The sequence below is a fragment of the Mauremys reevesii genome, linkage group 5 (assembly GCF_016161935.1).
Source record: "Mauremys reevesii isolate NIE-2019 linkage group 5, ASM1616193v1, whole genome shotgun sequence".
NCBI classification, from domain to species: Eukaryota; Metazoa; Chordata; order Testudines; family Geoemydidae; genus Mauremys; species Mauremys reevesii.
This window is the reverse complement of record NC_052627.1, coordinates 96353607-96367925: the sequence shown is the minus strand read 5'-3', so window position 1 is coordinate 96367925 and position 14319 is coordinate 96353607. Positions and strand designations below refer to the sequence as shown.

The 14319-nt window shown below is 42.1% G+C and overlaps 2 protein-coding genes across 10 annotated transcripts in view; one reads left to right on the top strand and one right to left on the bottom strand.

Annotated features, from left to right (window-relative positions):
* WDR19 (WD repeat domain 19) overlaps positions 1-2181 on the top strand; it is a 104340-nt gene extending 102159 nt beyond the window's left edge. For 6 of the 7 annotated variants that reach the window (XM_039541729.1, XM_039541730.1, XM_039541725.1 and 3 more), the window contains 2 exons: positions 1006-1130; positions 2019-2181. In XM_039541729.1, the coding sequence (XP_039397663.1) occupies positions 1006-1120 (115 nt within the window). In that variant the 3' untranslated portion in view covers positions 1121-1130; positions 2019-2181. Of the gene's footprint in view, positions 1-1005; positions 1131-1611; positions 1978-2018 lie in introns of those variants that run through there. The other variant, XM_039541727.1, reaches the window with a different exon arrangement.
* Positions 2182-3161: 980 nt separating this feature from the next.
* RFC1 (replication factor C subunit 1) overlaps positions 3162-14319 on the bottom strand; it is an 83042-nt gene continuing 71884 nt past the window's right edge. For all 3 annotated transcript variants that reach the window (XM_039540170.1, XM_039540168.1, XM_039540169.1), the window contains exons 15-25: positions 13802-13916; positions 13160-13248; positions 10741-10878; positions 10168-10263; positions 9913-10011; positions 9101-9255; positions 8853-8970; positions 6349-6494; positions 5295-5508; positions 4663-4854; positions 3162-3767 (exon numbers count right to left, since the gene is read on the bottom strand). In XM_039540170.1, the coding sequence (XP_039396104.1) occupies positions 3687-3767; positions 4663-4854; positions 5295-5508; positions 6349-6494; positions 8853-8970; positions 9101-9255; positions 9913-10011; positions 10168-10263; positions 10741-10878; positions 13160-13248; positions 13802-13916 (1443 nt within the window). In that variant the 3' untranslated portion in view covers positions 3162-3686. The remainder of the gene's footprint in view (positions 3768-4662; positions 4855-5294; positions 5509-6348; positions 6495-8852; positions 8971-9100; positions 9256-9912; positions 10012-10167; positions 10264-10740; positions 10879-13159; positions 13249-13801; positions 13917-14319) is intronic.

Here is a 14319-nt window from a genome sequence, read left to right as displayed (position 1 = left end):
CCGAGGAGCCCCAACTATCGATGTGGGCCCCTTAAGATTCAAAGAACAAAAGCAGCTGTTCCCCCACCCGACACACAGATGCTCCATAATGCTTAGTTCCAGAGTAAGAATGTACCTTGGCAGAGCTCTGACCTCAGCTATTCTGCCTTAAACAAGGGAATATCTCCTGATCAGCAGTCACAGGGAAGTAGGAGCAGTTCCTCAGCTCAGTTAGTGCTTATTATTGACATTTGAACAGAACTACCTTATCAGTAGAAAGCCTTCCCTTTCAATATTCTCTTTATTCTATACTCTTTTTAGATTTGCATATTTTACTTTCAAACCTGAGTAGCCCTAAGACTGCATATTTGATTTCTCAAATGAGACTGGAGCTTTAAATAGAATTACTAACATAGCCCATCTCCAGAATACAGTAGGGGGCTAGACAGCCTACTAAGAGCTTTGTGCTTTATTATAGCAGCATCCAAGAAATCCCTTCTTTCGAAATTGTAAGTAGTTACAGTAGAATCTGAGTTATGAACACCAGAGTTACAAACTGACCAGTCAACCCCACAATCCGGCAGCAGCAGAGACCAAAAAAAGCAGCTGCAGTGCAGTACTGTTATTGAACTTTAAAAAAAAAAAAAAAAAAAAAGTGGGGGTGTCAGCATTTTTCTTCTGCATAGTAAAGTTTCAAAGCTGTATTGAATCAATGTTCAGTTGTAAACTTGTGAAAGAACAGCCATAATGTTTTGTTCACAGCTACAAATATCTCTGAAAGGGAGGTTGTTTGTAACTCAGATTCTACTGTAGTTGACACCTTACAACTGAGTCATTTTCACCCTCCTCACCTACTAAAGTTGATAGGTTTTAAGGCCAGAAAGAACGGTTACAATTATCTAGTTTGATTGCCTGCATAGCAGACCACAGAATTTTCTCCACTAATTCCTGCATCAAGCCCAACACCCTGTGGTTGAAAATGGTGTGAGGAATGTAATTTGACCTGAAATATTTCTTTTAAAATAGCATGTTGCAGAGTGAAAATATATGTCCAATGTGTTCAGAAAGAGTTAGCATTGTCCATCTTAAGAAGACAGCTGACTGCACACCATACCTCAACCCAGAAGAAATGGAACAGTGAATTTATTCAAGTAAGTGCTACTGCCACTTTTAGAACAAACCCTAGGAAGATATGCAAGAAATGAGCCAAGACACAGTGACTAGCTGGATGAACTTTAGGGAAAATGGATATTTATGTAATTACAAAATTTAGGATACTAAGTGTGCTTGTAGGGCAGGGAACACCACAGAGTTCCCATATAAACAAAGTTTACAACTGAGGACGAATATGTGCAACACCAAGTACATGCTAGTACCTGTAGGCTGAAGCAGATTGGGAACCCATCAATGTGATAAACAGGATGGCAAGAAGGCACTGCACACCATTAGTTTTGATTCTTATTTGACAACGCCAGGTAGCAAGTTTTGGCTTGAAATGCTCAGTCTTCAAAGAATGCAACCAAATTCTCACCACCTGCTGCCATTAATTCACTCCTTACTCTATTTTACAATAAATATTGTACTGGTTAACAATTTTGAATCCAGTATTTGATATCCCAACTCTATTTTTAGGTACCAGCAATCCTTGGAGGGAATGTTTAGCTAGAATCTACACATTGGTTTGTAGTTCAAGTAGACAAAGCTTAGTACTGTTCCAATACCAACTATTCTTACGTGAGAGCTGTAATTAGTGTACTGTACCTACAGTCCTGTAGGTTTACACAGTGGGTATTAAGCACTTTTGAAAAGAAATGGTCAGCATAAGTAGCAGACTAATATTTCAGTTTTTAGTTGTAGTACATATCTTCTCCAACTATTGTATTTAAACATCAATCCTGACTATGAAAGAGGTTCAGGTTTATAATAACGTTAATTCCGTATTTGACAAGCAATTTATTTATTGTTAATGCATTGAAAAGTCAGTTTGGTACAGTTGCCTCTATTTTGAAGACTGAATAACTGCTCCTCTTCATTTTCAGAATGATTGGGTCCTTCTGGAGTGTTATGGCATTAAGGAAGCTGGATTTTTTTTTTCCAAACAGTTTAATACTGGAGCAGTTGTCAGTTCTGTTCTCTATTTTGTGATACAAAAATTAACCAATGTACTTACTGAAAGCAGAATAAATCCAATTTTACCTTTAAGTTTAACTTTAAAGTCTGTTCAGCTTCAGCAGCACAAATGGGAATAGTGCCAACTCTTCGTTTCAGCATTCTCTCCTGCAAATGTGTCACTTCATTTGAGAGTGTAGTACCACTAGAATTCTCTCTACACCTCTGGGGTGACTGCTTCCATGTGTGTTCATTTATAGCCAACTCATTACTGGAGGGGTTGATAGCTAGGAGATGTGGATAAGCAATACAAATAGCCGAAGGAAGTAAAAATTAGCATAACAAAGAGGGCATCTCAGGACCTTGGGGTATACCCATTTACAATATCTTAAGTTTGAAAAACTTTAAAGATTTCCATGTTGCCATTGCAATATAGACAGAGGTGTTTAAATTATTTCAATTCCACAACACTGCTTAGGAAACTTAAGCTAGAAATTCAATGGAAGTGGGGAGACGACTTTGGGTAAGACTAGATAGGAAAAAACCTGACAGCCCAATGCTTTGAATTTTTAGTTCCTGAACAATGCAGGAAGGGCACTATAGAGCAGGGGTGGGGAATAGATATTATATGGTGGGCCATGACTGCTCACAAAATTGGGGTTGGAGGGTGCTCAGGCATGGGGAAAGACTCAGCAGTGCAGGCTATGAAAAACACTTACCTCAAGCGGCTCCCAGAAGCAGTGACATATCCCTGTCCTCACCCTGCACCCCAGCCTGCAGGCCATAGTTTGCCCACCCCTGCTATAGAGCCTTAAACATCTCCTCATTTTCACAATGAATACATGCAATTAATTGCATAGCACAAAAGCATCCAGAAGTGCTAATTCTCACTGAGTATTTTCCACACCTCTCTCCTTCAACAAAATGAGGGGGAGGAGGGAGGTAGAAGGCAAAACCCAGGAAAAAAATTCCAATACACATTGTAGCCCCAAAAGCTGAGGTAGATTGTTATTAAGGCCTGCTGGGGACAAATACCATCTCCAAAAGGGGGAAAAAACCTGAATAAGCCAAAATATAATTTAAAAATATTTGTGAAACTAATTTTATTGCAATTTTATACATTGCTGCAGTTTTATAATGTACAACAGAAATATGCAATTTAAATGTTTTGCATTATGTACAAGATTTCACCACATAATAGCAGGGATTTAGTAAAAAGGTTCAAAGTCCTGTGAAGAAAGATTATTAGTATAAATGGCAGGAAGCTAAGCCCCTCTTTCAACATGTTACTGCTGCAACTGGTGCTTATTTACAGGTGACCTTCCAGCAGCAGACTAAAGTCTGCATTTTGTTTACAATCTTTTTCTACTTTGCAGCATGTTAACATTTACATCATCCATGCATATTTGGATTGCAAAGCAGCCACACTACCTCTATAAGAGGAGCATTTTCAGCCCACTGGTTCTACCCTTCCAGCTGCAATACGATCACTGCTTCACATTACTGCCAGAAAGTGGGTATCACTGGGCAAGCAAAGCTGTGTCCAAAGCTAGAGTGGTTACCCAATGTAATCAGTCAGTATTGAACAGTTCAGTTTCTCATTTCTTTCCTTTCCCTTTTTTTTTCGTTTCTTCTCTGTTTGCTGCTTTTGATGGCTTGGAAGACTTTGCCTTTTTTTGCTGGAAATAAAATGTTAAAATTTAAAATGCAGGTTTAGTGGGCCATGCTAAATTGTGACAGAACACAACAATCAGCATGGCAACATTCTCAATAAGGATAAGTCTAAAGGAAGTGTTAAAAGGATATCAAACAGATAATATCAGTTACTTCCAATTTGTGTCCTGATCCTAAAGTAGTCAATAACCTAAATAAAACCTCTAAAGACATAACTGAAAAAGGATCAGGGACATACCCTTCATTACGTCTGTTGCCAAAGCTCACCGCACATACCAGGGCTCCTTGCATCCTTCCATTCCTTCCCTAAAAAGTCCCTGTGTCCCACCCTTCCATCTCCTGAACACTAGGGGCTCTGTACCTCCCCCACCATTCTTCTCTGTCTGGGAGATAAGTCATTCAAGATGGCAACAACATTTTAAACTGTACTGGGCCAATGAGCAACACAGATGTTTTGCTGAAACCAGCAATTTCTTTGTTTTATAGTGCTGGCTCTGGCAATCAGCTCTGCAAATCACCCTTTTGCTTTTCCGATTTTCGCCAAAATGGGCAGGCTCTGTCCTAGTGATACTGAAAACATTCCGTGGAATTGATCAGATGAGGTGTTCAATTCATTACCATCAGAAAAACACCAAATTGAAAATTGGTTGAGTGATGTGAGACCTTAAATCTGCTACTTGAACATTAGACAGCAGTACTTCCACCAAAATTTCAAACCTACCATCAGAAAATGCTCCCCTATTTAACTCTTCTACATCTCATCTTGTTGCAAAGTTAAACACCCAGCAAGTGTGTGTTGTAGCCCCTGGTGCAATGAGCCCTGGTAAGATGGTCTAACTTCTCACAGGAGACAGATGGGTTTCCTTGGTGTTACACTACTCTATTAGCTGGAAGTATTACCTTGATCATTGCATCACTTTCAATAGTATCTTGCTCATCCTCATCAGACTGCAATTCGTCAGCATTCAATTCTTCATTCACTTCTGAAGCCAACCCGGGCCCTGGCTGCCGTTTAGAGGTCTTTACTGCATGCAGGGCATATGGTGTCAAATGTGCCTCTTTGTTATAGGCACGTGTAAAAGCTGCTTTGACCTGTTCAGGGGTGAGGAGACACTATAAGCACTAGATTAAAGACTCCACATTGTCTGGCTAACCAAGCCATGATCTGGTTAAGGATTCCCCCAGAGAAGAGTATCTGTATGCCTAAGGCTTGCAGAGAAGGAGACAGCTATCAGGGAAAGGAATGCAGGGAGTACACAGGGGGGGACATCTAAGATGCATATTGAGGGCCTAATCTGTATTTCTTCTTTGAGATTCAGTCACTTGGCTACTGAATATTTGAAAGCATGGTTATAGATCAGCTTTCAAAATTGTAACTCTGGGAGCAGAAACGGTAACCTGCTTCAGCCATCCATCTCCTATCCCAATGCCACAGCACAGTGGATGCTATTCTATGTTTTATTCATAAGGCCAAAGAATTACCATACATTTATAGGAGGAGGTAATAGCAGAACGTAAGTAGTGAATTTTACCTTGGGGTCCAGTTTAGAAAAGGGACTAGGTTTGCCTCCCCAGCTGGATATTTCCATAATATTTTCAACATCTTCTCTCATCAAGCAATAGGAGTCCATGAATGTTACAGCATCCTGTACACCTTCTGTTCCTAAGCTTGTCAAGGGTCTAACAAGTGCATCCCGCAAGTATGACAAATACTCCATGTTTACGGCTCTCTTGCTGGTGTGAGTTCTTTCCAAATGAAGAGAGAGTGCATTAAACAGGATTTCCTTGAGGCTCATTCCTAAAGGTCAGCTCCCAGTGCAAATCAAAATACAGCCTATTCATGAGGGTCTCACCATGTTAAGAAGCAGCAGTGTCTAGGAACACCAAAATGCAGGCTGCATTTCTGCATGGAGCTACTAGTGCTGAATAATTACAAATGCCCCTGCCACAAGAGATCCAGATTGGGGCCCTGGACAGACAGTATCATTTACAGTGGACTAGCTAGCAAGGGGCATCCCACAGCAAAATTAAGTGGGAAATTAGGTCAAACCACCGTTTTTTAAATAAAATCATATTCTCAAACTATTTTAATGGCCAATTATACAAAAATTGCTTTACAGTCTGCCTAATGACCACCTTAGTGCTAACCCAGTTATTGGAAACCTATGACTAAGCTCTTGGAATGCGACCATTGCCAGCCAATGGACATATATCTGTGTCCTTACCCTCTCTCTCTAATGGACCTTTTAAAATTAATATTACAAGGAAGAACCTATAGCAAATAGAGGCTTTTCTGCTTTCCACACATTTTGCTCTGACCTCCCAAAACCAGTGTTACCTTCTCTCCCAAACCCCATTCAGTCCTGTCCCTAATCCATTTGCTCTCCTTTCTCATTGGTGCCCTCTCTCCTGTTAGGAGACATCAGTCTCTCATTTCTCTCCTCACCTGCTGCTCTCCAGAACCTAGTTCCTCCTAACTGCAGCAAGAGATAATGATCTAAAAGACCTGAGTTACATTAATGACCAGTAGGAACAAACATCCCAAAACAGTGTACACTGGAAAGCACAGAGGGAGCGCTGCATTACCTGAGACTCATGTGCATTGCCAGTTCTTGAAGAATCCGGTCATGTTTGCCTGTGGATGAAAATTTCCCCAGCCAGCCTGGAAAGTTAGGAAACTGTAACATGTAACCTCTCATTAGCTCCCCAGGGAGAACACTCGAATAAATGGCCTGAAAGGTGAAGTACACATGAAATTCAATTCAGAAGTAAATGTTTAACACTGGCATCAGGATTTCCTGAAGTGACACAAAAATACAAAATATCAATAGTGGCATGTTGTAGAAGTTAAGATAGAGGAGACCTATACAAATATAGGGTATGTCTACACTGCAGTGAAAGACCGATGACTGGCCCAGGTCAGCTGACTTGGGCTCAGACTGGAGCCCAGGCTCTGAGAGGGAAGCATTTCAGAGCCCAGGCTTCAGCCCAAGCCAGAGTCCCTAAACTGCAACTTCTAGCCATGCAGCCCGAGCTCACTGACCTGGGCTCTGAGACTCAGTGCCAGGGTTTTGTTTAGCACATTCCAGACATACCCTGTGGGTATCTCCAGTGGAAAGTGGAGGAGGCCATATAATAAATTCTAATGCCAGAAGGGACCATTGTGGTCATCTATTCTGACCTCCTGCATAATTCAGGCCAAAAAACTTCCCCAAAATAATTCCTGTTTGAACTAGAGCAGATCTTAAAAAAAAATCTTGTTTAAAAAGTGCCAGTGTTGGAGAATCCCTGGATACAGGCAGAGTTAGACTGGGCAAAGCAATAGAAAATGTAGAGAAAAGGGGGAGACAATCCTACAGTGGGAATGGGATGGATTATTAAGTCTCTCTCATTTTTAACTTCTAAAATGCACCATATCCACCAAAAGAAAAATCCCAGATCTTTTCTTATTCTAAACATTATTATGGCTAGCATCCTGTCAATAGTAAATCTACATGACTAGTTTAATTTCGTTGGCATGTTTCTAGAAGTAAGTGCAAAAAAGTTCAGTGGCCCTTGCAAAGGAAATGCATATTTCCTAGTATTTTAAACCACTTAGGAGCAACAAATATTTCTGGTGTGCCAGCCATCAGCACAACTGATTGTGCACCACCCCACCCCTTTCCCTCAGGCACAGGGATATGAATCCCTCAGCATAGGCATTATGGATTTCAAGGTGTTTTCAATCATATGGTTAGAGGTGAAATACAGCTACTGCTACATGGCATAGAAAAAAGGTTCATACATGGGATATGGTGTCTCAGAATGGGATAAATTAAAAACCTAACAGACCAGGGCTGGAGCTGATGTCTTAGTCCACCTAACTGACATGGGCTTTGGTACAGAGGCCGGCCGTTCTTGGTGTTTCTGGCTCAGCTGCCTTCAGAGCATCTCCTGAAAGGAGTACCCAGACACATAAATGACCGTCTCTGTGGGCAAGTTAGGCACCTTACAGGTGCATCAGGCTCAGGAACAATAGCTAGGCACCATGCACAGCTTTTAAACTCCTTTTGGCGTTTCAGTCTGGGCACAGCCTCAGCACCAGATTGAGTCCTTAAAGGCTGCAAAACACTATTAAGATACAAAATACCCCAAACCAAAAGCCACTATCCTAAAACTGAACTATTTAACGATTTTGGCTACTACGCCAGCCTAAATGTGATGACAAACACAGAGGATCCCATCTGTTCTCTGTGGTGAAGGAACTGAAGTGGCTGGCAGGAGTAAACTCGTTTATATATACAGCCTTGGCCACCAAACGTTTAGCACCTTGAGGGGGCACTCATGCATCCCCCAATGGACACAGCTTTCAAGAGGTTTCTGTGAACTTGACACCAGGGGCGTGACAGTGTTTCTCAAAGTTTGTGTGAAGGGGAGAGGGAGAGAAACGCCAGAGGACTGGCCTAGATGGCATGGACAGATCTCCATGTTGTTCTCCAGACTGTTTGTTTGTTTTAAAATTAAAGCTGACAAACAAACAAACAAACAGTCTAACAATTATGGTTGCAAAGAAAACTTTCAAAATGTGACAGTGTAACCAATGAAGGTGTCTGCCTGAGTTTTTAAAGAGCCTGCTCCAATACCTGTGAGATCTGAATTGTCTCATTCATTTCAATGAAAACTAACTCAGATGCCATTGATACTTTAAAACGTGAACACTGTTTTTCCCCCAAGAGAGAAAGTGTGATGGTGATGGCTGGGGGATTACAAGAACTAGCCAAGGGAGGTAGGGGACACACACAATGATAAAGACCTATCCATCTTAATTTTCTACAACATATGACAGGGTTTCAGGAAACATGCAATTTCCTGAAGACAGCCTCAAGCTTTCAGAAGTTTTGAAAATGCTGTATTAATACAGGAGATGCTTTTCACTCACATGAATATGGGCAATGTAGTTCAAATGGCAAAATCTACCATCTGAACTGAAGAACAATACAACTGTACAAACTATAAAAGTTATGTAATAAACCAGGCCAACAATTTCAAGGGAGCGGTCTGGTATCTGGGACATCCTTACGTTACGTATGAGAAATGAAAGAAGGGTTTACCTGTGTAGGCAGAAGGTTCCAGTTTTGCTTACTGCGAATCTGTTTGTCGACTAGATCACCATCACATATACTGTCTGCTGCTCTGCTCAGTAGCATCAAGTGTTTTTTCATGTTACCTCTGGAAAAAAGTAGTTGCCCATATTACTGCAGGAACCTCCAAATATATTAAAGAGTAAAAACTCTTTCACATACACTCACTCCCCCCATACCACCCCTAGCTCCATCATTTGTGATATGGGACAACTCACCGAGCAGCAACAGGTTTCACATGTACATAATTTTCTTGGACAAAAAGAGGTGCTAGAGAGTAATCATGGAAGAATAGGTCAGATTTGTCTATAAGAGACATGTGAGAAGTTTCTTCTCCAGCAGTAAAAACTTTCCTGACGACATCAAAGGGGCCCTAAAATAAAGGCATTTTAAAAAGCTGATCACACATGTGCTGCATTTTCTATGAATAGTAGATGAGGACAGGAAGTAACTATAGTGACGGCCCATAGCTATATCTGGAGTCTAATACAAAACTCTACTATAACTACTTCTATCCAAAGATCTTGAAGTGCTTTACAGACATTAAGATTGAGCTTCAACACATCTACGAATAGGTTGAGGTAAATAATTTTATGACTATTTGTGAGGATGAACAATTATCAAGGGTAGGAAGGAGTGAGCTCCATAATCTTTAACCTTCAGGGAGCTGCCAAGTTAGTCCTTTAAAATATTTTAGATGAAGTAGGCCAGGCAATACAGCTTTTTATAGCGGATTTTTTTTTTTTTTAATCTTGCAGAGGTAAATAGACTTCAAGGAGCATTCTGCTCTCATCTGTTCTAGGAAAAACTCTACTTCTTTTTTTTTTTTTTTTTTTTTGTTAGTTTTACTCTTCAGTTATGGTGACAAAATTTTAGCAAATAAATGGGTCTGGTGCATACTCAAAACACTTTTTAAGTAGCTGACTACCTCTGTATATTTTGAGTACTAGTAGTTTATTTCTATTGTTGAATTTCTGATTACTAGGAACAAATCCATTAGCAGCTGATCCAAGATGTACACTCTTCTTACCAATTTGATATCCTTTTTGGCTTTGCTGGCATCAGCTTTTGCCTCATCGTAGGTCAGTGATTTACTTTTTGTACACCACATACTAAGATTATGTAAAACCTGGGAACAAACAAAACAGACAGCTTATGTATAGCTCAGGACAAAGACATAGGAAGAAAATCTGATATCTATGCAAAAGCAGCAATCTAGCGGGCATGTGCTACAATGCAAGCATGAACTACAGGCTACCAAGACTGGTACCGGTGTATAACTGACCTGCCTAATGTCCTGATTTGCTGCCAGAATTATCTCATTCATAGCTGGAGCGGGTATCTTTAACCCTTCTTTAAATGCAATAGACATCATGGCACCCTGTAATAAGCAAAATATTTGAAAGAGAAAAATATCTTGAGTATTTTTGTACATATAATGTAGTTAAAATAGAATAAAAATGATGGGCTAAATATGCACATTTACAATGAAGAATGTTAGAATGATTTCATTTCAATTTACAAGGAATGATTTATTTTTTTTAAACAGTCCTCTTTCAAGTATGCATATCTATTACCCATTGTTACCTTTACTTGGCTCTTTTGAAAAATAAGGCCACTTTCTTAGATGCCTAACTATGCATCCACTTTTGAAAAAGCGAGCAACAGCCAACAAGATTCCCCCTCCACCCTGCAACTACTGAAGTTACTCCATGCAACCTAATTTTTGACCTTAGGTGCTGGTGCAGGTTTCTGTTTCTACCAGTGACTGGAAAATTTAAAAAATAGATGCTGGCAGAGAATTGGCTGCATTCAATGCAATGCTACTCAATGAACAACCTAACATCACTATTCCTACCTTAATCTGTTCTAGCCGAGGTCTCTGAAAGCGAAGATCAAAACAGTAATGGACCAGGGAACGAATCTTGGGATGGTTCCGGTCATTACACATACAGATGATAGGAATCTTTGTGGTTTTGATCAGACCAATTAACTCCTGCAATTTAAACACATTTACAGTGTAAATGTTAAAGTCTTTATATATCACACATAGCAAAAACTATTAGAATTTGTTAGCTTAAAGCCGTTTGAGTCAAGACTTGGGTCAAATCGTCGGCTGGTGTAAATCAGCATAGCTCTATTGACTGTAATGCAGTTACATTATGGATCTGGTCCTTCTTTTCCTAACTCTTTCATTTACCACTCTATTGAAAAAGAAATTTATTTCTACTCTCTCTCAAACCATGCAGTTCAAGCAGGTTTTTTCAGTACTTTAAATACTCAGCTCTGTGATGAGATTTTTATTATCTAGATCAGGCCTGCACAACTCATAAAGCGGCGAGAGCCACATTCCTCCCAAGAAAACAGCTGAGGGCCGAAACCTCCCAGCCCGAGGAAACACCCCACCCCAGGGCTGCCTAGCCCTGCAGAAACAAACCCTCCTTCCCCAGTGCCGCCCCACCAAAACATCTGTGGGCCAAAAAGGAAGGTTGGGGGTGGGGAGGTGATACTTTAGCTGGGAGCCTCTGGTTGATTTAAAATAAAGAGGTGGCTGGGAGCCCTCAGGGTCAAATTAAAGGGCTTGGGGCTCCGGTGGCTGGGGGAACCCGGCAGGGCCGGCTCTAGGTTTTTTGCTGCCCCAAGCAAAAAAAAAAATTTGGCTGTCCCCCTTCCCAGCCCTGGGCTCCCCCCTGTACCCTCCTGCTGCCCCAGTCCTGGGCTCTCCCCCCACCCACACACACCCCCTGCCACTCCAGCGCTGGGCTTCCCCCTTTCCTCCCACCAGTGCCCTCCCGCCGCCCCAGCCCTGGGCTCCCCCCCACCACCTCCTGCTGCCCCAGCCCTGGGTCACCGGTAACTCGCTCCCAGGGCAGGTCATTCAGCCGGAATTTTGGATGTGCACAAAACACAGACAGGATTGGTTCCCATATGGTTACAGAGCTGCAGTAAAATGGAACAATTTTCAGCTTGTGTGATTGGAGGATATCTGGATGCATATTATAAGACTGTCCTCCATAAATGAGGAAAAGTTGAGGTGCCTTTATTATTCTTTTGTTCCACTCTTTCTTTCTATGGGGAATTTGCCAATGCAATATCACTGTCTTCCTTTCAAACAAACAAAAAGGCAATGGCTGTTGAAAATAGCAATTCCAGTCCTAATAAGCATTTCTTGCTCAATTTTATCCTACTTTTTCTACAGCACGTTACAGTGGATCAGTATATTTGATTTGGGAGAAATGAAGTAAAAGCTGCCCAAACCGAGCTTGAGCACTCCTGAATTTTGAGGTGTTCAAATCTGGAAGGCAGGTGCTGGGGGTGGGAGAGGGCTGTGGGCTCCACGGGGGAGCATGGCAGCAACTGTCTGGAGCTGCACGGAGCCAGACACGCTGGTCTGTGTGGCATAGTAAGCGGTTTGGGGGTTGGAGAAGGGGTTGGGGGGTCCGGGGGGCAGTCATGGGCCAGGGCGCCGGGGGTATTGGATGGGGCAGAGGTTCGGAGGGACAGTCAGGGGACAGACAGCAATTGGATAGGCATGTGAGTCCCAGAGGTTTATCAGGGGACAGGTAGGAGGTGGGGTCCGGGGGGGGACGGGGGGTGGGGGCTCAGGAGGGGGCAGTGGGGGACCAGGAGAAGGGAGGCTTAGATCAGGGCAGGGGTCCCGAGGGGCCGGGGGCTGGGGAGGGGGTAATCGGGGGACAAGGACCAGTGGTCCTTAGGGGGTGGGGGTCCTGGGGGGCAGGGGTCCGGGGAGGGGGCAATCAGCGGCCACGGGCTGGGATTCAAAGGGCTCTGGGCTGCCTGCAGCCGCGGGAGCCCCGAGCCCTTTAAATCCCAGCCGTGGCCGCCCTCTGATTCCCGGCCCGCGGCTGGGATTTAAAGGGCTCTGGGCTCCCCGCGGCTGCAGGCAGCCCAGAGCCCTCTGACTCCCGGCCGCAGCTGGGATTTAAAGGGCTCTGGGCTGCCCGCAGAGCGCCGTGTGCAGGGGATTTAGAATCCCCCGGCGGGATGAGCAGACAAACACACACACCCACACCCACCCCATATTAGCTGACAGTGCTTTAAGAAATAAATTAAGTTTATTTTGTACAAACCTCTGCTTCCGCTGCTATTTTATATTTGGACTTTTTGCCTGGCATAGTTCAAATCAGATCAAATAGGCCATCCTCGTGAATAATTTTTGTCCCGTATGTTGTGCAGGCCTGATCTAGATTAACTACTTTGCCCATATAAATGTTATACATTTAACTAGTGACAGCAACAAACTGTAGGTGTTTCACCTGTATTCCTCCTCTGTCTTCATTCCCTGCCATTCCATCCACTTCATCCATGATCAATACATGTTTCATGCTAACTGAATGGGATGTTCCTAAAAATTAATAAGGACAAGTGAAGTTGCACTGAAATACTTATTTCCCAGGGTTATAGAGGTGCTGCTCTTTACACAACTCTCTACAGTTAAATCTATATTAATGAAATGTTAATTTAATCTCCTGTTCTGCCAGTCGCACATAACAGTACACTCAAAATACATGTTCACACTGTAGTGCTGACTGATTCTCGTCATGTCTACAATATCCAGTCCTATGCAGCAGAAGAGCAATTATACAGTTTTTTTTAGCAGTTTATGTAACTTCCACAACATACCGTAATTAAAAATATCAACCTAAAGTAATATTTAGGATTCTTCCCAGGCCCATTGTTTTGACTTGCTTTAATCTTAATACATGAAACTCCCTCTCTAAAATATGGGATTGATCCTACTAGCGACTGAGCACACTCAGCTCCCAGTGAATGTCATGGAAGAAGGGTACTGGTAATTCACTTCAATAGGAGTTGAGGTGCTCAGCACTGCACATAATTGAGACCTATCTTAAAAAAAAAAAAAAAAGCAACAAAGGAACATCACACACGCCACATACCAGAACAGAAGTCTTTCATGCTGGTGTTATTTAGAGATTCAGCAACCACGTCCTTCAAACTGTTCTTACTGCGAGTGTCACTAGCATTCAGTTCCACATAGCTGTACCCCAGTTCCTAATCCCAATATGAACCACGCAGAACAATTAGAATACATCAGGAAAAAAAGAAAAACCAAAACCACTCATAAGCAAAGATGGGAAGACCATACATTATAAACTAAAACGATGTACAGCTTTGTATTTCGATTCCTTTTTGTATTTTCCCTCCTTTCCTCTTGCATCCTAAATATTTTTTGGATGAATCACCATAAACAGAGACATGCTATATTGCCCCACAGCAGAACAAAATTCACTACTGATTCAGTAATTCATTTCTAAAATTCCGTAAATTTGGAGGTGGGTCTGTCTTCTTCTAATTTTACAAAACTGGGATGTCACAGATTCAGCCGCAAAAGGGGACTAACGTGGCACATCAACAACTCAGTTTAAAATAACAGAATATACAGTATGTGTCTCAA